The sequence below is a fragment of the Ambystoma mexicanum genome, chromosome 5p, assembly GCF_040938575.1.
Source record: "Ambystoma mexicanum isolate Mex_15411 chromosome 5p, UKY_AmexF1_1, whole genome shotgun sequence".
Taxonomy (NCBI): Eukaryota; Metazoa; Chordata; class Amphibia; order Caudata; family Ambystomatidae; genus Ambystoma; species Ambystoma mexicanum.
In genome coordinates, this window is record NC_090930.1 from 1,356,493,035 (window position 1) to 1,356,519,829 (window position 26,795).

At 43.8% G+C, this 26,795-nt stretch overlaps 1 protein-coding gene across 22 annotated transcripts in view; it reads right to left on the reverse strand.

Annotated features, from left to right (window-relative positions):
* Window positions 1-26,795, reverse strand: part of CTNND2 (catenin delta 2) — a 3,553,726-nt gene that overhangs the window by 692,337 nt on the left and 2,834,594 nt on the right. For all 22 annotated transcript variants that reach the window (XM_069613767.1, XM_069613768.1, XM_069613765.1 and 19 more), the window contains one exon: window positions 19,928-20,078. In XM_069613767.1, coding sequence (XP_069469868.1) covers window positions 19,928-20,078 — 151 coding nt within the window. The remainder of the gene's footprint in view (window positions 1-19,927; window positions 20,079-26,795) is intronic.

Consider the following 26,795-nt stretch of genomic DNA (forward strand, 5'->3'; position numbering starts at 1 on the left):
CTACGAGGCGTTCCCTGCTCTTCTGAACCTGCCAGCTGCTGAAACTAACGTGGAGAAGCCTGGGTCTGCTTGCTTCGGGGACCGGTGAGTAGTTTAGCTAGGATCTGGTCGCCCTCCTGCAATATCCCATTGCTTTTCCCTGCTGTGTAAAAACAGCACCCTTTTGGCCGTACTCGCGCTCTGCTTCTGCCCGCTGTGGAGGCTGCGCTTGAGTTGCGGAACCGGTTCTCCTTCTGCTGTGCACTAACCCGAACTGCCTGACTTCCTCCGAAGACCTTCCCCTTTTGCCCGTTGGCACCGGCGTGGCAGGTACTTTGAGCACAAGGCTCCACTCTTCGCAGGGCTCGGACTTCCATCTAGTTAGGTGCCTCTGAAGGCGAACTGAGTCTAAAGCGTTATCGCACTGCCTGTTTTCCTTCCCTTTCAGGTGGACTACACATTTCGTGCTTATAACGCTAGCGACTGTTGTATTTGTATATATATTGTGTTGATATGGTATGTGTTGGTTTAATATTGTGATACTGTGATTTTCTCGCTACGATCATTGTTTTAAAGGCCTTAAAATAAATGTGTATCTATTTTTGATATAACAACTGTTTGGAGTAGTTTGTAAGCGCTCTTGCTTTGTGGGCTCATTGCGGGCTTTCAGTCACCCTCACCCCTCTTGAGACCTAGTCTTGACCGCCGCGATCGCTACCTTGATTGGTCTGGCTCGTCCAGAGGTTACCCTGTTCCAAGTAATTAGGTTGGCCTTCTGAACTTCTGCGCCACCAGGACAGAGTTCAGAAATCCGTCTTAACAAATTGGTGGCAGCGGTGGGATACGACTGAAGGTATCCAGTGTTGCGCTCGAACTAAGGCATTTCAGGTTATTCCAAACAGTACACGTAGTGAATTGTTGTAGTATAACTTTAAAAAGGCCATAGTCCTATCAAACAGTATGGAAACAAATACCTTGTTAACTTTAAATGCTTCCAAATCAGAAACACTGAAAAAGATGTGTGCGGAGAGAGGTGTTTCCTCTCAAGGCACAAAATTGGAAATGGCGTGGCAAGAAGCGCAGCTTGACGCTATAACTTCCGAGGACAGTGCAGAAGGTGGTGGGGCTGCTCTCACTGGTAGAACCGACGGTTCTGCCACTGCACTGATCCATCGCGACCACGAGGACAGGGAGGACGAGATGTCTAATGTTTCCTCTGCCAGTGTTGATGGGGATGCTATGCTTGAATTCAAGAAGCAAGAGCTGCGGTTTAGGCAGCAGGAGCTTGAATTCAGCATAGCCAAACTAAAAATCGAACAGGCAGAAAAACAAAAAGACAGGGATCACCAGTTGGAACTGGCCAAGCTTCAGGTTGCAAATGGGTCCAAGGGTCCTGGACATGGGTCTGGGGCTTCCTCTCATCCACGGTTTCCGAAAGATCTGCTCAGTGTGTATGAAGAAAGGAATGACATTATGGACTGGCTGAATGCGTTTGAGTATGCATGCGAGGTTCAAGAAGTTGACAATGCTGATAAGATTGCATGGTTGCTCAGTAGACTGCCCCATTCTGGCTGTAGTGCCATCATGGAAATGTCGAAGGCTGAGCGAGCTGATTTCGCAATGTTAAAGCAAACTCTCATTTTAAAGTTTGGGAAGACTCCGGCCCAATATTTAAAGCGTTTTCGAGAGTATAAGAAAAAGGAAGGTGGTACTTGGGTATCTTATGTCGCTGAATCTTTGAAAAACTTAACTGGCTGGGTCGAAGGTTATAAGGTTTCTACCTTCGAAGGCATGATAAATCTTGTCATGCTGGAACATATTTTTGCTTCTTCTTCCCCGAAGCTTAAGCAGCATTTGGCCGATTCGAAGGAGATAGATCCTAAGAAGCTGGCCATTGCAGCAGACTTATGGGTGTCACATCGAGTGTCCCATAAGGACAAAACTCATCCTGGTAAGCAGGAGGAAGGGAAAAAGTCCCAAGATATGGAGGGTGGGGAATATGCTAAATCTTCTTCCCATAAGGGCCACAAAAAGAAAAACAAGGGTAAGACACAAGAGAACTCACAGGGTAGTGGAGGTGCGCCTCCGAAACAGAACTCTGGTTACAATAAGCCTCCCTACGTAAACAGACCCACTGGGGCTTGTTTTTCTTGTGGAGCAACTGACCACGTGAAGGGGGATCCCCGTTGTAAGGTTAGACCTTTGGGGGTCCACTCCGCTAATCTGGCCTTCTCCTCCTACGAGGAAGAAGAGATTACAGGAGCATCCTTCTCCTCAGACTCATTTCCCAGCGGAATAGAGGCTGAGGTAGTTTTAGTGTCCCTGGGTTCCTGGGAGCCTAAAGTCGCAGAGGCTTATGCTAGGATTCCGGATAATACCAAGCACTACTTTAAAGACAGTGTGCTGATCAATGGAGTGGATACTCCAGCTCTTAGGGATAGTGGGTGCAGTCGCACTGTAGTGGATTCTACCTTGGTAGACTCAGAGGAAGTTGCCAGAGCTACTCTGATGCCCACTAAGTTGGCTGACGGCCCCCTCCGTATGTTTCCAGTAATACCTGTAAATCTTACTTTAAATGGTACAGCAGTCAGGATTCCAGTGAGCATTCAGAGAAACGTCCCGGGAAAGGTCTTGTTAGGTAATGATCTCAGAGCTTTAGGGCTCGTAGGAGACACTGCCGAAAGACCCTACACACGGTCTCAAGCACGGGCAGCATTCGCCAAGTCCAATACGCCGCCCCAGCCAAAGGGGAAACCCAAGGCGAAAGGAGTCTACAAGTCAAGACGAGGGAAAGAGAATATTCCCCCGAGCTCGCCTACCACTGCGGTGGAGGAAGTTGGTCAATCGCCCGGGCCTGACGAGGAGGTGGCGATGCCTGAAGTATTCGACCCCAACGACCATCCTGAACTAAAAGACTTGTTAGTTGAAGGAGGTCCTGATAGGGACGAATTCAGTAAAGGCCAACGTGAGTGCCCATCTCTGGAAGGCCTAAGGAGACAGGCCTGCTCCCAGCTTGAGGGTGAACCTCCTGGGAAGCATAGGATTTATTGGGAAGGTGGACTCCTGTATAGTGAGCCCACAGAGTCTACAGAAGGAGACCATAGGAGGTTGGTGGTTCCCCTTGCTGTTAGGCCCTTCCTCCTGCAGTTGGCGCATGAAGTTCCCCTTGCTGGTCACCTTGGTATGAGGAGGACCAAGCAAAGGTTATCCATGCACTTCTACTGGCCCAAGATGGGGGTGCAAGTAGAAAGTCACTGCAGGAGTTGTGCCTCCTGCCAGTTGTCTGGTAAGGTTGGCGCGACAATCCAAGCTCCGTTGGTACCGCTCCCAGTTGTGGGGGTACCATTTGAAAGGGTAGGGATCGACATCGTTGGTCCCCTTGACCCGCAAACATCCTCGGGCAATAGGTTTATCCTGGTGCTGGTCGACCATGCAACCAGGTATCCTGAGGCCATCCCATTGAAAACTGTAACTGCCAAGTCAGTTGCAAAAGCTTTACTCGGCATATTTACTAGGGTTGGCTTCCCTAAAGAAGTTGTGTCAGATCGTGGCAGCAACTTTATGTCGAAGTATATGCAGGCTATGTGGAAAGAATGTGGGGTCACCTACAAGTTCTCTTCTGCATACCACCCCCAGACCAATGGTCTGGTGGAACGTTTCAACAGAACGTTAAAGAGCGTGATTGGGGCTCTGGAGGAGCCTCAGAGAAGAAAATGGGATCTTCTTGTTTCATGCTTACTGTTTGCCTACCGAGAGGTACCACAGGAGGGTGTTGGCTTCAGCCCCTTCGAACTTCTGTTCGGTCATCCCGTACGGGGACCCTTAGCCATCGTCAAAGAGGGATGGGAGATGCCCACTCCCCCTGTTACTACCAATGTAGTTGATTATGTGCTAGGGCTCAGAAAACGGATGGTACTTCTGATGGGCTTGGCTAGTGATAAATTGAAGGCAGGGCAAGCGCTGGTGAAACATTGGTACGACCAGAAAGCTTCCCTCATCAACTTTACACTTGGTCAGCAAGTCCTGATCATGAATCTCATAAGGCCTCGAGCTTTACAGGACAAATGGTCAGGCCCTTGTCCAGTGGTGGAGCCCCTGGGTGAGGTTAACTATTCAGTGGACCTTGGAAGGCCTGGACAGGCTCCAAAAGTGTTTCACGTGAATAGGCTGAAGGCTTTCGTCCCAAGCGGCGAAATCGCAGCACTGCTATTGGCTTCAGACGTTGAGGAAGAGGAGTCTGAACCTCTCCCCGACCTGTTCCCAAGCAGTCCTTCAGATAGCTCTTTTGAGGGTGTCCGAGTGGCCCCTCACCAAAATGGACAAGGCTCAGTGGTTTACCTTGGACATGAAGTAGGTGGAGGGAGGAGACAGCCTCTACTCAGTCAGGTACAAGCAGTACAAGACTGGCCTACCCCCACTACGCAAACCCAAGTGAGAGCCTTTTTAGGACTCACGGGGTATTACCGCAATTTTGTGGCAGACTATGGCACCATAGCTGCTCCTCTGACTGCCCTCACAACTCCGAAGAAACCCAAGAAGGTAACTTGGACCGACGAGTGTGAGAAGGCCTTCAATGGCTTAAAAGACTCCTTGTGCCAGGCCCCTGTCCTCAGGGCCCCTGATTATCAAAGACCTTTTATCGTGCAGACGGATGCCTCTGACACTGGGATAGGAGCTGTACTATCACAAGTAGATGAGAAGGGTAAGGAACACCCTATCGGTTTTATTAGTCGCCAGCTTAAGGACAGAGAGCTCAGATGGTCCACGGTAGAGAAAGAATGTTTCTCTGTTGTGTGGGCCCTAAGGAAGCTGAGGCCCTACCTCTATGGGACCCACTTCACTGTGCAGACTGACCATAAGCCGTTAAAGTGGCTAATGAACATGAAGGGGGAGAATCCAAAGTTGCTTAGGTGGTCCATAAGTCTACAAGGCTTCGACTTCACTATTGAGCATAGGCCAGGTGTCCAACATAGCAATGCTGATGGGTTGTCCAGAATGTTTTACCGACCTGAACAAGAGACTCATCCAGGGGTGGATTAGTTCCCCCTGTCCATAGTCTGGGAGGGGCGAGTGTTAGGAAAGATTTCGTAATTGTAGGTAATTTTCCTTCCATGTGGCAACCCCTAAACTTTTTGCTGTTGTTTTTCACCTTGTTCTTGACTTTGCCAGAGAAGTGCAGCCTTCTGCTGCACTCCTCTGGGCTTTCGCTCCTTCTTACGGGGAAACTGACATGCCCTTAAGACAGTCAGTACCGGGGAACGCTGTTTCCCGTAGTTTCTTTTATCGTGTTGCGGCTTTAGTGCAACATGACACAAGAGGGCACTGTAAGCTAAGTTACAGCTCTCTTGGGTCTCTAGCCTTCTACAGGCCCTAGATACTCTTTTAGGATGGTATTTGATCGGTGCAAGTCATTCAGGGACTCGAATGGTGGCAGCGATCGTTTTGTTTATTTTGAGCTCCTTTTGGCGTTCTGAGCACGTTTTTCGCACTGAACCCAAAATGGTGGCCTGGCTCCCAAAATGGCCAGACCACGAGGCTCCTTTGTCTTGTCCACTGACCGTCTTGCTCTCTTCACCTTCCCCAGGTCGAGCGACCCGGGGCCTTCCTTATTTGGGCATGTACTTTCCTGCGAAACGTGGTTGCTTTCGCGGGCTTCTACATGTCGTTTGTGTGCCTCCAGGGTGTGGGCTGGGATGTCTGGTCCCAATACACATCCTGGGTGCCAGAGAGTCTAGGGTGGTGTGAATGCCTGGGACCACCGTGGTCTGTGATTGGTCCACGTATGGTATGTGTGTTGATGAGCGGATCTCCCATTGGCTCCCCTCCGTTTTGGCGCGAAGGGAACCGTGGATAAGAGGGGGCTGGAAACACCACTACCATGTCGATCTCCTGAGTTCTCACGAACGAAGGAATACAGGAGCCAAGTATCCTGCAACCAAGAGGCTGGACCGAGGAATCGCTGGTGACCCGCTGAAGGAATCCTCCTTTGCACTGCTGTCGTCCTGTGAAACCCTTTCCTCCTTTGATCGAACCAGAAGGCCTGTACTGGTGCTTCGACCTTTGGAATAGCAGGAACAGCTATTCCCGGCGACTTCATCATCTCCTGCCAAGTAAGCCTTCGGAAGTGTCTCTGGGCCATCCAGTTGACTGACCAGCTTACAAGGGAGTCCTGCTCTGTAACTGCCGCCAGGTTGTGTTGTATTCCGAGTCCTTGTCACTCTCCCACGCTTCGTACACTTGGCGTTCCCAAGTCTGAAGGGAGGAGTGTACATTTGGCTCGAATACACACGGCCGCTCCGTTGTCCTGCTGCGGCAACAAACTGTGCTGGTTTCGTCGATTGGGACGTCTTTTTGCTCTACACGTCTACGAGGCGTTCCCTGCTCTTCTGAACCTGCCAGCTGCTGAAACTAACGTGGAGAAGCCTGGGTCTGCTTGCTTCGGGGACCGGTGAGTAGTTTAGCTAGGATCTGGTCGCCCTCCTGCAGTATCCCATTGCTTTTCCCTGCTGTGTAAAAACAGCACCCTTTTGGCCGTACTCGCGCTCTGCTTCTGCCCGCTGTGGAGGCTGCGCTTGAGTTGCGGAACCGGTTCTCCTTCTGCTGTGCACTAACCCGAACTGCCTGACTTCCTCCGAAGAGCTTCCCCTTTTGCCCGTTGGCACCGGCGTGGCAGGTACTTTGAGCACAAGGCTCCACTCTTCGCAGGGCTCGGACTTCCATCTAGTTAGGTGCCTCTGAAGGCGAACTGAGTCTAAAGCGTTATCGCACTGCCTGTTTTCCTTCCCTTTCAGGTGGACTACACATTTCGTGCTTATAACGCTAGCGACTGTTGTATTTGTATATATATTGTGTTGATATGGTATGTGTTGGTTTAATATTGTGATACTGTGATTTTCTCGCTACGGTCATTGTTTTAAAGGCCTTAAAATAAATGTGTATCTATTTTTGATATAACAACTGTTTGGAGTAGTTTGTAAGCGCTCTTGCTTTGTGTGCTCATTGCGGGCTTTCAGTCACCCTCACCCCTCTTGAGACCTAGTCTTGACCGCCGCGATCGCTACCTTGATTGGTCTGGCTCGTCTAGAGGTTACCCTGTTCCAAGTAATTAGGTTGGCCTTCTGAACTTCTGCGCCACCAGGACAGAGTTCAGAAATCCGTCTTAACAATTAGCGCCATGGTTCATGCCAGTAAAATACCGGCACCGCCTTGGTGGAAAGGGGAATTACCGCCCCATTCCAAGGTTGGCGGGGCGGTAATTCCCCCTTCCACCATTGCCCTTCCCCATTCCCATTTTTGCCCCATAGGGCTCTATGGGAAGGGGGAAGGCGCTAATTACGGTACCGCAAATTGCAGTACCGTAATTAGCTCCACTGGTCCCTTTGCAGGTTGGTTTTTACGCCTGCAAAAAGCAGGCGTTAAATTCCCCAACCCGCAAAGGGACCTCGTAGTAAGGCGGTAAGGATTTACCGGTACCGGTAAACCCTTACCGCCATCCGTGTAATGAGGCCCATAGTTATAGAACCGCAGGTGAGTTAACAACTTTGAGCCCCTCAAATGATTGTTAACAGGTGGTTAAATGAGACCCCATCCCAAGGATTGACCACTGCCCAACGTTTTGTAATGGTTTCCATTAAAAAGCATTAGGACCTAAGAAAACAGAAACGAAATGGAGAAGTTCCACTTTTCATTTTACCCCATTTCAATTGACCGGAAATGAGTGAATCGCGAAGCTCGAAACGAGAGGCTGAGCATATAATGTGGGCCATGCAAAGTGCGCGAGAAACAGGAAGAAGAGGCTCAGGGCATATGAAGGCAAAATAAAGAAACACTTATTTCCGCAAAGTGTCCAAAAGCGAAAGCAGGTGCACATTTCACCTATTCCATTTCGCTAATTAGTCCATTAAACCTTTTAATGCTACCACGTGCGCCCGAGATCAGGTTGTGCCTTCACTGTTTACATCCCTGTCACACTGAGCGGAACTTGTCACGACTCATTCTACTGCTGGAAATTTCAGGAAGAAGAGCTATTACGACATATTGGAAAATGCGTACACAATACGCTTCACAGGAACACGGTCATGCTGCATTACACTGCCCTCGATTTTCCAAAAGGATAATGTGATGTCTGCAAGTTCTCTCCTGACGCAGACATGCTCTGCTCGCAAACACTGATCAAGAGTCGGCCTCTGACCCGCCCATCCTTCAGAGTTGGCCAAGTAAAGGTGGGACTCACCTGGGGAACTCACTGGTAACTGGTGTGGCTCTAACCCTTGAGAAGCTAGATTTCCCAAAGGAGCACATTGGGATCTGCATTTCTGTCGATAGGAATCAGTGGGAACCCGTCAAGTAAAATTGAAGAGTTCAGGGATGTTGCATAACTTTTGTAACTTTGGACTTGCCATGGGGAAAGTCATGTTTCTGCGAACAGTTGTTAATTCATGTCTATGTCATTAGATAGAGCTACACAGTGGTTAATGTGTGGGTTTCTTTTCCAGGCCTGAGCCCCTGAACTTATTTCTGAGCACCGCAACCTGTGGTCTCGGACTCAGTTAATTATTATGTGGTGATGTGACAATTATTTTGTTTTTAACTGTCCTTCTTAGTCACATAACAAGCAACACTATTGTAACACACATCAGTGCTTGTGTACCAGATATCCAGTGCTATACATTAGAGTGATCTGGAGGGGGACAGCACTGGACGATTATGCTGGTCAAGCCTGCACACTGCTTTAGTCATCCTTCACGACACCTCCACTACTGTAATAGTGGGAAACAATGTTGTGGTGGGATGGTTGGCGTGGGCACGTGGTTCAGGCAGCAGCCTGGCAGTCAGGGACCAGGTAGACTGGTGCGCACAGGTCTCTGCATCAGTGTCAGCATGAATCTGGCTTTGACATGCCTCTGCAGGCAAGGGCACTGAGCAGCCCATGCAGGCCCTCGCTACGCTGGGCAGTTCAGTTTTTCTTCTGGTATGCAGCCAGCATAGGGTGCTCCAATACACAGGAGCATATGCTATGCACAGCTCACCCAATTAGCTGGTGGGAAGTGCAGGGGAAACCCCGAATATGTTGACACTGCGGGCAAGAGCAGCAGTGGGTGGCAGCATCAGTAAGCTGCACGCTGGTTCCCCGCCGTGGCACAGCACTTATTCATTTACAAACTGAGCACTGCAGCCAGGGGCGTTGCTAGGGGGGGCTAAGGGGGCTATAGCCCCTGATCCTTTGGTTGTAGCCCCGAATAGAATCTCAGGAGCTACAGCCAAAAGACTAGCTAGCCCTGAGTCCTGACAGTTCTGACATCAGCTTAGCCCCGGGTCTTTTCCAGACCTAGAAACTCCCCTGACTGCAGCTAATGAATTCTGAACGGTTCCAATCATGGTAAAATGCAACATCAAGGTTTTGCAAGCAGGTCCCTATTTGAGGATGTAATATGTATTTTGAACTCATCTGCTTCTTTGCGTTCACACAGGCTGCTTTGTAAATCATATTTTTGACATTTAAAAAAATATATATATATTATTGTGATACAGTTTATTCAGCTTTTCAAAACAGCGATCCAAATACAGTTCCACAACAAACTAAATTGACATGCACATTTAGGTTTTAAAAATCTTCTCCAAGTCTCTCCACAGCAGAGTCCGATAAATGATGCAGGAGTGGTTGTTACCACTCAAAAATTCCCTCCACTGTGTGTTTTCAGACAGATCACCCGCTATCGCTGCGGAACGCATCGCATCCACCTTTAGGTCAATCAAAGAGCTAGATCCGCATAACATAGTGCACTTGTCCCACATAAGCGACAGTCCCTGCCTGCTAGCTCCAGAGGGCCGCTGCCAAGCACCTTCAATTTCCCCAGATTTAACTGTGTTGACATTTTATTGCAAATAGTCACATATTAAATAGTTACCCACAAATTGTTCAACAGATTAGGGTAATTCCAATCTAAATGACATACATGCTGCAAACTCTTTGGCAGAGTTTTTAGTATGTAAATTTACCATAGATGGTTCATAGACATACCGAGCTAATATGGTCTTCATGGTTTTTTTATATAGCGGGAAAGGTATAGTTATTAAGTTCTCTGCTGCCCGTGGTAGCCACTTATTAGCCAAACTGCATAGTCTGCCCACTTTACTAAGTGCAATCAGAGGTGCATGAGAGAAGTAGGCATCGGGCGTCAGGGCCAAAAGGGTGTCTGCCGGTGCATTGCTTAGCTACAGCTCATGATCACTCTAGATTGCACGGGGATGATGATACATTCCAGGTGAATCATCTCAATCATGGTACAACGCTGTGGCAGCCACAATAGACTTCTTAAGCGGCGCCTTTCCAATGTACCCAGTTCCACCAAAACTGGAGGAGCCCAGACCTCTGCACCACAAAGCACCAAGGAAGTTCATTTGGATTGGTACAGCTGAATCAGGGCACTCATCGAAACCCTCCTCCCACCTCTGGGTGAAGGAGCGCATTCCTCCTAGGGTGGCATAACTTTCAGCCTCACTTCCCCACGATGCGGGGTGCTACTCAGACTACTGCTCAATGCATTCCGAGGCCACCTCAAGTGCCTCCCCATTACCCTCCCAGGTTCCCGTTTTTCTTTTTCTTCTCCCCGTTTCAAAAATCATGATTTTTGTTTTTAAGATATTTATCACCAGGGAGTTTCCCCAGCATAGGCCGCAAGACTGCATATTTTCATGTACACACATATGTGTGTAAAAAACACCCGATGTGTGGCGGAGAAAATAAATCGACAGTTACAAAAACGTTGGAAATGAGTGATCCTCGTATGTTTGTCCTTGCAGTCCTAAAACTGCATATTCAGCCGTTGCCTCAATGGAATCCGCCATTAAAAAGACAGATTTGCATATGATGCACTCGACACGCGATCCACGTTACTTTGATGGCCTTCCCGATACATTGGAGAAAAAGCTCCAGTGCCAATCTGCCTTGCAAAGAGTGGATTTCATTTGGATTTTCTGTCTGGCTAAATTGCAAGCTTCAGCTGCTTTGCTATGGGGAGGCAGCCCTCTCCGAATTCCGAGGTGATTGGAGTTTTTCCGCTCAGCAAGCTAAGCCTCATCGGTAAGTGCTGTGGTGCACCCATCCATGAAACTGCTAAGACGGACATTTTGGAGGACAACGAGGGACGCTGAAATACAGTACAGTGGAATATGAATCCATGGGTCACCCGATTCCGCAGAGCACACATCTGCAATTCAAATAAAAAGGCCGCTTTTCCAACCTACATAGCCTCATTTTCTCTTTAGAATGTTCCATTGCTTATTTTGTTTTTGTCCTTTCCAAGGATGTTTCTAATGCTATGACATGACAGCTTGTTTCATTGTTGCTGTACATTACGCTAGTTGTTCTGGTAAAGGAACATTTGATATTTCATCCAGGTTTAGTGCATAAGGCAAGCCCTGTCTTTCCACCCGAGGTGTAGGGAGTGATGCCGCTCGCTACCTTGACATCACACTGGGCAAATGAAGCCAGTCATCCTTCTGTTGGAGTACTGGTGGAATATGAACAGCTATATTTGTATTATGAAGTTACATCTGTCCGAAGGAGCAGTTCCACAGCCGCTTCTCCACCCCCCCTAACCTTCGGAGGGATTTATATCATTCAACAGATAATGCCGAGTAAGGCACATACGCCCAAGCTTTGTCCAGGTTTTCATGTTTAATATGACGTGACGTAGTATCAACAGCACGCCTGCATGTGGTCAGTGGTGGCCTCCATGTTAAACAAGCATAGGCAGCTCCAAAATGTTGGGCTTTTGTACAGGCATGGGAAATACACTTGCCAAGCACTACCATGATGGTATTAACTGGCAAAAGATGGTAGCAGGTGAGAACATGGCGTGAGTACCTGGGTATACAATAGCAGTGCCTGGCAAATGCCTAATACTTATACACAAAGCAAAACTGTTGGCTTTGCCAATGCTTGTTTCTAACAGGACTTCATTGAAGGACACGCATAGTGCTTATAAATCGAGTGGCCAAAGTTAGACCTGGTTGACATTTGTATTACACCAGTAGCATGTTTACCGCTTCAATGAAGTCATTAAGTCTCACAACACTGCTTTGAAAAAACACTTGCAGGCACTTTTAGTGCAATGTTTGATGGTAAGGCTTGAATAAAGTTAGCTCAAAGAGTTCCCATGAGGTGCTGTTATGGGTCGGGAGGGGTAAGAATTGCGTGGGAATGACCATAGGGATTAGGATGGCCATAGGCAGTCAATCAGTGGAAATTACCAAACATCTACAAGCTATGTGTACCTCCTCATATGCCATTTCTCCCTATCTGTACTCTAATGCAATAGCTTCCTATTATAGGTGACACAAGTGCCACAGAATATCCTAACCTAAAAAAAGGTTAGGCACCATTACCATGTATCTCTGCGGACTCCGCCTGCCCTTCACATATGCAAAAGACCGAAGAGAATCCGCAGGAATCGTCGCAGCTGCATCATAATGTGATGTGGCTGGACATGTTAGCAGATTCCCGGCATGGAGTGGGTGAGTTCACGCACAATACAGGAAAAGATATGATGTGGCATTTATAACGCGCCTATACACAAGGCTCTCAAGACGTGAAACAAATCAAAATGTGCAGGATCAAATGCAAATCAAAATGTGCAGGATCAAATGCAAATCAAAATGTGCAGGATCAAATGCAAATCAAAATGTGCAGGATGCGTTCAAACACGTCAAGGGTCTCATCTCTGCGTGTTTTACTGCATCTGCGCCATTTTGCCAAATAATCCTTGCACAAGGTGCGTCAAAAAGCAAAGCAAACAATTTAAAACAAACACAGAAAAAACAGACACTACAAAGAAATGCAATGGCCTGAAAGTTGTAGCCACACAAAGAAACAGGTCTGTTGCTTTTGCTGAGGAAAAGGAGATTTACACATTGGTTTGATTAGTCCCACGTAACCATCTTTACGCAAACTGTGAGTATCTTCAATTGCTGAGAAATAAATTCATCAGGTAACTGAGATTCCCGATTTTTTAAACGTTGTTATACCCTGGAGTGTTTCAGGAGTGTAGTTATTGGTCGATGAATGGAGTGAAACATGATTAGAGCGGTTTCTCTATTCTCCTGAGCCACTAAATAAAAGCGAGGGCACACATTGCAGTGCACAAACACATGGGCTGTGAGCAACAGAACACATCAAGATACTTGAAAAAGAACCCAGTGGAAGGCACCATGTAGGTGTGATAGTACAGGCTGAGCCCCAGGCCTGAGCTGCCTCCCCAGTGGCAGGAAGTTCCTCTGCTGCGAAGCGGCCTGCAGAATTAGTAGAGCAGCAGAGTAAGCTGGATGCTCTCGGATGGAAGGGGGGATGAAGGAAGAGGCAGCACCAAACGGGGTGCTCTGGAGATGCCAGCACCTGCAGGTAGTGCCAGGACCTGCACTGGCTATGGAAGCGGCCTACACGAGCCACAAGACTGCAGATTTTGCAGTGCACTGGGGGCGATTTTTATTTATTAGGGCAGAAAAAATAAATGTCAGGCTAATGAAATTAAAAGACTAGCACAACTTTGTGCAGGAACTACCAAAATAGGAATGATAAACATTGGTTACCTCACAGGAATGCGATTCACAGGCGCTGATTACATCTCACAAATAAGCAGGAACTACATTTGCCCTCGCAAATTATTTTTGTGATGGTAATCTATAAAGCAGTACTGATGGAAACAACTTCCAGGCACATTATATGTTGCTTCTGAACGCCATGTCCTCTCCTTGTGTGGTGCCGGATACTGAAGACATCCATTTAGGGCCTGAATCATGGAAGTGTTTTTATAATGGTGCAATCCCATAGGAAAACGTTCTGTGAATCAGGCGGTGCAGATAGAGAATGCAGGAAGAGCCCAAGAAGGGACTGTAAGATTTCTATAAACTGACGACCAAGACAACAAACACGTCCAGGGGGCAGAACGGAACATTAAAATGGCTACAGTAAAGGTCAAAATGTCTCCCAAACAGCACCAAGGCCACTCCCAAGTGATGCACCACAGGAACACTAGGAATGCTGATGACAGAACTAATGTCAAAGGAACGGATAATCAGCACAGTGGGCAGAAGCTTATGCATGAACAGGGGAATCCTGAAGACAGGCGATGGATATAGACACTTTTACATGCATAGCAGAAAAGACAGCGGTGGCAGTAGACGATTCAGTCAAGGATGTGTGTGAACTGCAGAATCATATAATTGAACTGACTGCTGTTTTAGAAGCGATAATGCCCTGATTTTCTGGATCATGAAAACTTTGAAAACGTTTGACACAGTTATTCATAGTACAAAGGCTCGTAAAAGCAGAGGCGATATTTCACTCCAACTCTCGGAATACAGCATGCAAACAGAGGTAGCTAGAGAAACCTGGTAAAGCAAAGCCCCTGCAAGCTGTAGACACCTGTTTCACCAGGAATAACCAAGCAAGAGAAATCATACTGGATTCCGAAAACTGATTCCCTCTTCTTGAAGGATGGCAAAAAAGGATCTGTCATCTCCTCGGGGTAACTATGGCCAAAAGTAAGAGACTTTCCCAAATGACTCATGAGGTGCCAAAATGGTCCATGGGGGGTACAGTCTTCTGGAACAGGCAATGATGCTGGTCACTAAAAATCCGAAAACAATAGAGATTTCAATATCTGTCTAAACGCCTACCAAAAAATGTGTAATTGACATATAATGGTGAAATCCCTACAAACCTTTAATGAAAATAAATTGCTACTGAAACCAATAATTTTTACATGTGTTGTGGTGTCACAATACCAGATGCTTCCACAGAATGGTACAGAAATCCAGCTCACACTGGGGCACTTAATTAAGCAATACTGCTGTATTCCTAGGGTCATTACCAAGGGGTAATGGCCCTCAGCCCAAGTTAATATGGCCAGAGCAAAGCGATTGCAACTAAAACATCCCACCCATTAAGGGTAGACGCTTCTGTTTAAAACAAGGGAAGGCAATGGAGAAACATTAGAATGTTGTAAGAGAAAACGTATACCAGTCATTAGCATCCAGGTAGAGGCAGTAGCCAATCAGGTATCCTGGAATGACGGCTTTGCTATATGGTAAACCTTGCCTTCCATGTAGATCCGCAGTGCACATCTGCCCACAACCCCATGCTTTCCCCCTGCACTGCCCAATAAGCCACTTGCACAAGATGTTTGTATGTGTGTTTATCTGTGGGAAGACCAATTAATTGTCTGCATAAACAACTACTGTATGTAGATGAACAAAGGTGCAATTTCGTTGGCTTTTTTCAAATGCAGTGTCTTAGCTGCAAATACGGAAAACACATGCATATAAATGGTAGAAAGGACATGGAGTGTTTCTAGTTTTGTAATGAGTATGGTTATGCATTAATAAGTGAGGGCATCTTTTTATAAAACATTTCTCAACACTAGATTCTACTGCCTTATTCCCGACGGGTTCATTTTTTGTTTCACTTTTTTACACCATCTGAACATGATATTGCACAACTGTCTCTTCAAGCTGAACATATGTATATCGGGCATCATATACTTGTTAAGATTGTAGAGATTATTGATGAGAAATGGTAATCTTTAAATGAAGGAATATGAAGATGAGAGGAAAAGAGGCTGGTAACGTCACAAGAAATGAGCGTGACGCACTGAGAAGAATGATCAAAGAATTATCAAAGAAAAAGATGCATAGACCAGATAGAATCTGATGACGAAGTAAAGAATCGAGCAAACTTTCATATGACGAATGAAGATTGCACGTGTGAAGAGCACCGCAGACAATGCAAGCCGTTTTATAACTGTACAGATGCAGTAATGCAAGTAGACTAAATTATCATAAAGGCTAGTGAATAGACTCCAGGTAGTGCCGCCATTATTTAGAATTCTGGACAGCTTGTGTCACAAATCTAGAAGATCGAGGAAAGGCCTGGAATAGCTGTCTGCCCTGGTGTCAAAGGATGGAACAGCCAAGAACCGGTTATTTATCCTTGAAGAACAGTGAACGTGAGAAGCTGAATCAGCCCCTGTTAAGGGGCAAGAAAAAACAGCATGAGTGCCAAGTTTATTAATTCAAGACAATTAAATGCTGTAAAACAGGCCGAAATACGGTCTCCTGTCAGGTGAGTCCACAATGGAAATAGGAGTTGGGCGTACAAACATGAACTGCGATAAGAGTGTGCCTATACTCCCTTTTATTCTCAGGAGCAGTGATACTTTGCAAGGACAAGTTCAAAGACAATGTGAATGGCAGAAGGCATGAGCGATGAGAGATGTTGGGTTAAGTGGGTGGGGAGACATGGTCAAGTCCTCCCGCTGACACCTGGGGTACCATCTAAAGGCCTGCTAGGGAGGCGAATGTTCCAGAAGGGTACAAGCGTGCCAACCAATAGTAGACGGCCATTTAACGAAGGACCTTATAGTATGATAGCCAATGGTGTATTGTGTCTCTAGTAACTAATGAAGATGACTTGCACTATTTGTGGGCATAAGTTGTCCACCTGACTGTAGAGACCCAATCACAAGCTGATCCCCTAAAGAAAGTATACTTAGATGTTGCCCTTGAGCCAATCACAATACCCCATAGGTTTTCTTAGTTTGCCACGTAGTATAACATCATGTATGATTAATTTTTAGTACTTAAGCATGTTTTTTATGCAAAATGATTGAGAGCACGATCGAATGTCTGTTGTAAGTTCCTGTTTCAGACAATTGAAAATAAAACAGTTGGAGGAGACATTTGGCCAACTTCCTGAGTTGGTCTTATTATTTGGTGTAAGAGTTATTCTGCATCCCCATCCTTGTATGACGTATTACTGATTAAAAGGACACCTGTGTGTTCAGTACAACATTGCCACAATCTGTTATTATTGCAACAACTGCATTTTGTTTCCTTTTCTACAAGCCTCATAAACATGACACATTCTTTGACTTATTTATCATTTTTCGTGAACTAATAAGTACTTAATATTTTGCCTACATGTTGCGATATAACAGATTTGTCAGCGTCATTAGATGCATAAGAGCAACAGGTCACAACGATGAGACATTGCCATGTGTCGTGACGCCAAACATTTGCGATTTACAAATCAAATGCATTGAGTGATTTTGAATTAGCATCATTTCCAAACCATCTTGGGTGTGACAGTTGCATTTAGAGGATTATGTACCCTGTTTCTCTGTGTATATGCGTTTATGCAAATATGATTATGAATTATCATCATTTGCATACTGTCAAGGATGTGAAATGTATTCAGATGCTTGGGTACTTTATTTCCCTATTTATTTGTATAAATATTCAATTTTTGAATGATCCATCCTTCACTACGTACCTCATATTATATTACCTACACATTACAATGGTGATGGTTTGACTGTGCTATTTACAGTATAGAAACAACGTGTCACAACGTCGTGAAGTCACCAAATTTCATGGTGTCACACGTCCCCAGTTTACAAATCTAATAAATAAAATATATATTTTTTGCATTTACTAAGGTTTGCTGTAGCTCCACTTTGATGAACACACTGCCAACACATATGGGTTTGCCCGCCAGTCCTTTGTTATATAACATTTTGAGAGATTATTTGAGTGTTTGATTCTCTGTATATTACACTAGGCAACTTATACTCTTTTTCACAAATCCCTTTCCTTTGAGCACGGTTTGCTGCGATACCATTGTTTTTAAGAAGACATGATAGTCAAGGTGTTTATATTTTGAGGATAACATAATAGGAAAGAACAGTATGTTGCACCACACACATTGTTTCTGATTGTACATGTATCACTTTTTCATTATAGGTTTTAAGGGTCAAAAATGTGCTTCGCTTCTAGACAGGTATGTATTGTTATAATTATATTGGCAGACAATATAATGCTCGGTAGTTATTCAACATACCTAATGATGAACACTTCTGTATTGGTGAAGCACAATTGAAGCTGTAAAAATGAAGCACTGTGAATACAAATCAAGACCCTTTACTCAAGGAGTCAAGCAGTAGTGATTGTTGCTACATGATTATTAACACATGAATGTGTTGTAGAATTTACTACAAGGGTGTAGCCAAACACTGGCGGGGATCCCCCAGTTTTTGTTTGTATGGTTATGCTGGGCAATTTTCACGTATAATTAATACTTTGTGGGAAGTGAGAGTTTTAGAGTCCTGTGGAAATGCACTTGATCCGAAATATCCCTGATATGGGGATATATTCCACAGCTTGGCTTTAAAAATGAAAATATTCAACTCCAGTTTGAGCTCCTAAAGCACTGAGACATATCTAACAATTCGCATTTTACATACATTTCTCTGAATTTCAACATTTTTCTTAACAAAGCTCACCCATGTCTATTTACCGGTCACTGTTATTCAGCTGGCAATTTTGTTGTAATGTTTACACCGAACCTCACCTTAAATGCAAATATAGATGGCAAAACAGCATACAATTAACATGTTCTGGGTGTATAACACAGCATGTAGACACACGCATTGTACAGAAGAAGCACGTTTCCATTGTGCAACACGCACTTTGAAAAGGTACTATTTCAGAATCTGACCACTGAGGAATTGTGGTCCTTGTAAATAATCTACATTATGCAGGTGAAGTAGTTGCAGGAGCTGGTAAAGTAGGATATGTCAATGATGTTCCTTTCTCTACGGAAGGCATTATTGACGCCATATTTATCACCTTACAGTAAAACAGATGCTTTTCATGCTAAAGCGATTCAAAGTCCATACGCCTTAAAATTTGGTTATGACTAAACAATGTGTGTTAAACAGAAAAATAAGTGAACATTTGCCTATTACATGACCTTGCAGCATGGACAATGATATGACCTATTTGCCATAGTTTCTTTCATATTCCACACACACACTATTTCATGAAAACGTCATATATAAATGCACATTAATTGCCATTACAGTGGTAGCAATATGCACGCGTGATAACAATGAACTGAAACATTGAAATTGAGAAGATTTGCATTTTAACTCAAAATGGTAGTCCCAGTGGTCTTCTGTCTCCATTCAAGGATGCAGCAAGGTGGCCACTTGCAATCTCTCTCAACGTCTACCCAGGAGACTCTACTGATTCTAAAAGGGCCCAGGGATAAACGATATGAGAACTTCCTCCGAGAATGGTCAGGTTCAAGGACGGCTTGAACCTATTATCAAAGCACAAGAAGCATTCCTGCCTTGTCTTACATAACGATACAGGGCATTCAGTTTCGTTTTGGAAAGGCACTCATTGGATGACACAGTTTGCATTAAAACAGACTTCATCAGATCTAAGGTAATGTTGAAACATATTAACGGGATAGAACATAGTATCAAGTTGTGCAAAGAGGATAGCTCAGGGGCAACACATTTGTCTTGGAAGAAAGACAATGCACACCGCCACAAGTTTGAATCCTTGTCCAGTGCTTAGAGAACAGGTTTCCAGCTTCAAGCGTGATATAAAAAGCTCAATTTTCGATTTTAGATTTTCTGCGCTTTGCCTAGGAAGATATGTGATTATTATTTTCAGCAATCTCTGTGTGGCCTTTGTTCAGTAGTCACTAGCACCAGCGGAGCACTTTCCACTGAAACGGAACCGTAAAAAGGATCTGTAACTACGACACATAAATACAACTCCACAACAAAAGAAGCAACATTGGACCAATCATGAAATACAATGATGCATTTTAGGATCATTTTTCAAATTAAAATTCCTTTTATATTCTAGAAGTCAATTAATGAATTAGGATATTGCTTTGAAAATTGTGATGGGCCTACTAAGTGTACTTAAGCACTGACTCAATATGCAGCATATGGGAATGCTATTGTACAAAACATGTACATAACGGTCGAAACATTTGCCACACTATGGGTATAACACATCTGTTATTACACACTAGGCATCCCACATGGTGTGCACTGGAGACATACAATGTACTTTTGAAACCACCTACCTATAAGTTCTTTATTCCTGACATCTAAGGCCATGTTTCGTAAAGCTGTGGCAACTGCACATACTACTCGGTCGTTGTCTATTCGAAGAAGCTCCACCAGGATTGGCAGACCTTTCTCTTTTCGAACAGCAGCACGGATATACACTGACCACTGTGGAAAGAGAGAACAGAGGCTGAAAAGGGGCACTGCCACAATAATGACGCGTTGTTAAGATTCACAAAATATCCCCTCCCTGTAACACATGTAAAAATCAACAGCAATGCTAAGTTGGTCCCAGTTTGGGAGTCCTCTCAACGCTTCCATGTTCGTGGAACCCCTGGTCAATGGTGGAGCACAGACACTCTTGATGAATAAAAGTTGCAGATATTTTAAAGATACAAGCAACTCAAATATCGTGAGTAATGTTAATTTTTGTGGATAATATGCACATGGAAATATGGGGAGAATTTGTTTGAAAATAAGGGTAACTGCCAACTAAATTGAGGTGAATCAGGGGTGGGTGGGGTTTTGCACTGTAATATTTAGCACACGTGCATCTCTCAATTATCCTACCTTAGTCGATTAACCAGCTATGTGCTGCATATTTATTGTGTCTCAACACTTCACCTGCATGTGTCATATGCAATAAACATTGATCAAAACTGCTCACTCAAACATTCCTTTCAACTCAAGACACAAATTGTACATCAAAATACCCAGGGCACAAGTACATCTTTATAAGGAAATTATTCGATTTCCTTAAATTACAATGCTAAATATACACAATTTACCATATGAAAAATACATTGATAAGTCGATCAAACTGGATTATATTTACTTAAAGTACCAATACTGAATTCAAACTAGTAATGTCCAAACATGTTTCACTAAGTGGGTTCAGGCTATGTATCGCCCTTCCCACTTACAGGACGCCAATAAGCCATGCTATTAGCATGCCACTGATATTAATTCTCTTTCAAAGAAATGAAGAGAGTGATTTTAAAACAGTTCAAAAGTTTGAATAAGGGACACAACTGAGAATTAGAAATCAACACTCTTGATGATAACAAGAAATACAATTTAAAAGAACACACAAATCATAAAATCAGAACAGTGAAATCACCAAACCCCAGCCTAAATACCTAAAGTCTCCTCCCATGTGGCCAGGGGAAGGCAGCCACTACCTGATACTAACCCTGGGTGTGCTATCAAAGGAAAGGATCACATGGGCAGTGACGGCTATCAAGGGGAAGTGGTGACTCCAATAGGAGAGATGCGATATTCATCTTCCTGAGGATGACGATAAAATCATTCCAAATACTTAATGGCATGCTATCAATGTGCTAGCCCCTCTAATATTAATGTTCAAAGAGCATGTAATAAAATGTGAGTTACACAAAACGAAGTTAGTGCTTCAAAGTTTCAGGAATTAAAGATAAAAACCTTGAATTGTCAAACATACATTTTTGAGAAATTCTCATTCTAATTTGGAATTATAACTCCTTCCACAATCTCCTGTTATTCTAATAACTTTCAGTTCATAAAACAGACTGGCTTAATTAAAAATAACACAAAACAACTTAATATCAAACAATCTTTTATGTACTTTAGTTCCCATAATGCTAAAAGTACTGGGACGAGGAAGAGGAGCTCAGAGGCAATGGGGATTCAGAATGGTGAACACTCAAAGGTGCAGTCTAGTTGCTATTATTCAAAGCATCCGATCAGGATATTTAAATCCCAAGATGAGGACCAGCTGAACAGAGTTGTGGTTGAAGCGGATGTGGAAGAAGAGAACAAAAGTGCAGCAAAAGAATAAGACTGAGGAGCAGTTAATGGCCGAGCTGGAGGCGTAGCTGGGAAATCTGATGCCATCCAAGGTAAAGGAGTGCCCATGGAGAGATGCCCACTAGCAGGAGTCACCCTGAAGTCCAGAAGAGCTGCAGCTGTACATGCAGCGGAAATCTGAGTACTAAGAAGAAGCCCAGTAGAGGAGGAGAAGTGTTCCAGAAGCAGCATGTGCTAAGCAAGATTTAACCAGAAAGGTGAAGCCCAGCTGAACTGCAAAGTACGCGGAGCGGAAAGCGGCATACTAAGATGAAGCCAAGCTGAGGAAGAGAATTGCTCCAGGAGCAGCGTGAGGCAGACCGGAAGATCAACTGAGCTGTCAATGCTCCAGAAGACTGATGCACAACGTACCTGAGGCTCGCAGAGGCAGAGGCGAAAGCCGACCGAATGCTGAAGGACCACCATAAAGCCCAGCAGCAAATGGAGCCGCAGCAGAGAACTGGTGAGCTGGCAGAGAGTGAATGCTAACCCCAGGGGGCTCCATATACGAAAGCTGTTAAAATGAAGTCATTTTGAATACTGAACAATTGATAAAGCTAAGCAGAAATCATGTATTGGATGCAGAACAATTAAAGAAAACAAAGCTAAGTGGCAGAGAAGACATTTCCCTTATAGGGAAGTACAAGAAGGGAAAGATAAAAACCAGCTGTACCCACAGCAAAGAGGCTGTCAAAAGGCTTTGGGAAAACAACCAGTGGGGAAACCTCTAACCAATACTACTCACAGCCCAGAGACTATGGGCATAATATATCGAGACAACACGTTGGAAAAGCTCAACACCAGCAATACCCTAAGTTAAGTTGTAAGAAAGTCTTAAAGCAATCAAAGCATGACTCCCCTTTTCAGAGATTACTTTTGGAAAACCTTGTATCTCATATTGCCAACAGCCAAGTGACTGTGAAACTATATTAAAGCAACATGGGCACAACTGTTCCTTTTTGGGATTTAAACTGGAGGACATTTGTAACCCAAACGGCTATAAGTCAACGGCTGTGAAGAAGTCGTAGAAAGATCTGTTGAGAATAATTTGTGTACATTTCGTTCTCAGTTTAGAGAAAACTGGAATACAAACTTGCAACTATAGTAAAAAGCAGTTGTAGGCCAAACCTCAGTCCAAGAGAGATTGGAGTGAAGAAAACTGAAATGAATATTGACACCAAGTTTGAAGTTAGTTGTAGGAGATTATTTCCTGGCAGGCGTGTATACCAGGAAAAGGCCTACAGTAGTTAGTCATTGCTTAAATCAAGAAGATATATTGAGAAACATTGAAGTGCTATCTTGACAAGAATTCGCATCCTGAAGAAAGTGTTACGTGGTAACAGACAAATTATATCTGGCTTTGAACCTGTGTTTGAAAAGAAAGTTGATCATCCTTTCAAGAAATATATTGTGTTAAAGATATTGATTTGTTTTGAGTTATCATCCACTGTGATGAAAACAACATTTGTGATACCTCTGAGGAAGACACAGTGGTTAAAAAAGGCTTTTCTATTTCTTTGAACAGAACTTTGTTTAATCAGAAATGTAATTTAACTATTCCTAAATTGATCTAGGGGAAGGGAATACAGCCCTGGTCGCAAGGAGTACTTCTAAGAACATTTGAGCTTGAATTACAAAGACTGTTTTTTGCTGAACCAAAAGTCAGCCATACTTTTCTTGTATTATTTGATTGCATGTATATGTGTGAGGGTCAGAGATATTTTGGAGACTAGTCATTTTTATTTAGTTTTAGTTTGCTAGGCAGGGACCTCTCGGTTAGGTTATGGTGAGTTTGTGTTCATCAGAACCCCTGTTACTTTGAATAAATGGAAAACTTTGAGAAAACGTTACCTTTGTGACTGTCTCGCATTTCTGAACCCTCACAGAATGTACAATACTAAACAAACAAATATACTAGACGATGGAACTAAACTACAGCCAGCACAGATACAGGACATACTAAATGGTTATTGAATTAATAGCTAACAAAGCCCTGATGAAGCTCACAGTGGGAAGATATATATATATATATATATATACTGAACCCACGGGAAGGACGATATATATATATATCCTGAACTCTCTTAAGTAAAGCTAGGTTGAATTCAGCACTGGCATGTTACGTACTTGTAATCCAGTTTAAGGGACTTATGTATTTAAGTTATTTGGCCTATTACTTATTCAACGTACTCCTTTTTTTAACAGAGTGTCTATGGGCATCTTACTGATTATCGATGATGCAATCTCAGTATCAACAACTAAAATGGCCATTAATAAATAAATAGCGCTGTTCTTTGACTTATGTAATAATAAATCTAAGTGTATGGTGTGTTGTGTGGACAAGGAGATTTTCCTTTTGATGAAGTACCATTCTTTGATTACCTGGGCCTTAGACTCAACAGGAAAGGAACATGGCATGACCAATGTGTAAAATCGGTTCTATGTGAATAGACCTCTTTTTAAAGGTCTCAAGAGAAAAAGACTGATTTACATTGAGCGATTTTCTTTTGATCAGAAAACCGGCATTGTAAAGGTCTTCCTCTCTTGAGACCTTTAAAGTGCCATTTTCTTTTAAAATATATTCGGGGAGTTTCACCCCCCAAGCTCCCCATTGTTTCTCACCGCCCCCCAAACTAAAACACATATAAAGACGCAACATACACACCAACACACATGCACCCACAAACCCCCATCTCTCAGCCTCAGCCCCCTCCCCCCACTCCCTCAAAACCCAAACACATACATACACCCAACCCACACACCAACACACACGCACCCACACACTTACCTGTTTTCCCGGTCCTGCGCTTCCAGGTCCCGACCTGCCTTTCAGCTCCTGTGCACACTTGCATGCAGCAGGTGCGTGACAGTTTGATTTAGAAAGACTGCTCCATGCGGTCACAGATTGGTCTTTCTAAATTGGTCTTTTAGTGAAAAGATCTTTTTAAAAACATCTTTCCACTTAGGACCATAAAATATAACCTAATTCTAATAAAAAGTACTGAAGCAGTACAGAAATGTGCATATGAAAAGGGGAGCGGATTGATTAAGCCAGCTGTCCCCGTTTAAAAAAGCTAAAGCTATGCGAGCCTGAACTTATCAGGGCAGAAATTTGGGGCTACTCAAACAGCAAAAATCTGACGGTGAAAGAAAATATATTTCCAAAGCAATCTCTAGGACTTCCCCTGTCTGTGCCAAATGGTGCTGTACACAGCGGGCTAGGATGGTCCATGATCAAATTGCTCATTGCATTACGGCTGGTTTTATATTGGCTCAAATTACATAGTGAACATGATCTACTAGCCTATAGAGGTGCACTGTCTGACCTTCTTAATCAATTTAGAGTATCACACATTCCTTGGTTCAAACAAGTGAAGGATGGCTTGCATAAAATTGGAGAGGCAGGTATGTGGGACAATCCTGAGAATATGATCCAGTTCATTGGTAAAATATTTAGCTTGGCACCAAGAACAATCAATATATAATGGCTCAAATAGCAACCAGCTTCATAGTTATCTGTCCATTAAAAATGCTTCTTCTTGTAAGTAGAATCTTAATTTTGTACATAAACACTTTATCAGAAGTCTTTTTAAAAAAAAGAAGTACTAGACTGGGCATTTTACCGATGGCTGTATTACTGAAGAAATGGAACCCACAATTTTCTGATTATTGCCAAGCATGCAGACAAAGTCGGAAACTATCCAACATTTCTTATTCTTATTTCCAGCATATATTGATATTCGTAAAAGATTCCTGAAACAATGCCTGAGGAATAAGGGTATCTATACCTTATCCTTGGCTCTGTTTCACTGCAAGTTGTTATCTATTGTGGATTGGATGTATGCCTTGTCAAGATATCTATAGACATTTGGCCGAGAAGAACCAATTTAAACATTTTTTTTAACATAGTTGTTCTTTGTATTTATTATTGGCCTGATACATGCTGCTATGCTACACTCTACATATACATTCAAGTATATGTAATCAAAGGAGAAATGTTAATAGTTCAATTGTATTGCATATTAATTATTCATTTTCATCTCTAGATCTTTGTGTATGTACACTGATTACCATCAGTTATAATCAATTTACATAATAAATGTTATTATTCCTCCTGAAGAGCCATACCCAAGTGGCAAAACAGTTGTAGAGTATTAAGGATTAAGAGAATCTGGACGTTAAGGACAAGAGGAGTAAGAGAATATATTGACAAACAAAATATAATGATAAGTAAAAGGGCTAAGAGAAATTAAGATCAAAAAGACCACACTGATAAAAGACTAAACTGAGATACAAAGAAGCACAAAGTGTCCATAAAGTTGAATTGACTTCATTAAAAATAACCAAACTCAGCAAAACTCATTGGTGTTTGCAAAACATTGGGCCTCATTACGAGGTCGGAGGTAGCCATGCCGCTAATTGCGTCATGGCTGCCTCCAAATTCGTTCCAACTCCGGCCTGGTGAATGGAGCAATTACCGGTCCATTCCGAGGTTGGAGGGACCGGTTATTCCCCATTCACCAGGGCCATTCCGCATTCCCATTTGAGCCCCCATAGGGCTCAATGGGAAGGGGGAAGGCGGCAATAACGGTACTGCAAATTGCGGTACCGTTATTGACCCCAGTGTCCCTTTGCGGGTCCCGTCCTTAACACCTGCAAAAAGGTCCTTTGCAGGTCCTTCCTTAACCAGGCGTTAAGGAAGGACCTGCAAAGGGAACTTGTAGTAGGGCGGTAAGGGATTACCGGCACTGGTGCCTTTACCGGTGCCGGTAATCCCTTACCGCCCACCTCATAATGAGGCCCATTGTCTCTTACGCGCCTGTAACCTAAAGATTGCAATTCTATCATTTGTATAGACTGCTGGGCAAACACATCAGCTAATCTTTGGACAAGCAACAAGATCACCCCAAAAGGAGCTCGTCTAGATAAAGAGTGATTGTTTGCAACCTTTCACAATAATATTTAGATAATTATGATGTAACGTGCTGAACTGTTGATGCTTGATGATATGCTTTAAAGACAATTGCCGAAATAAAGCTGAACGAAATGAAGCAAAACATT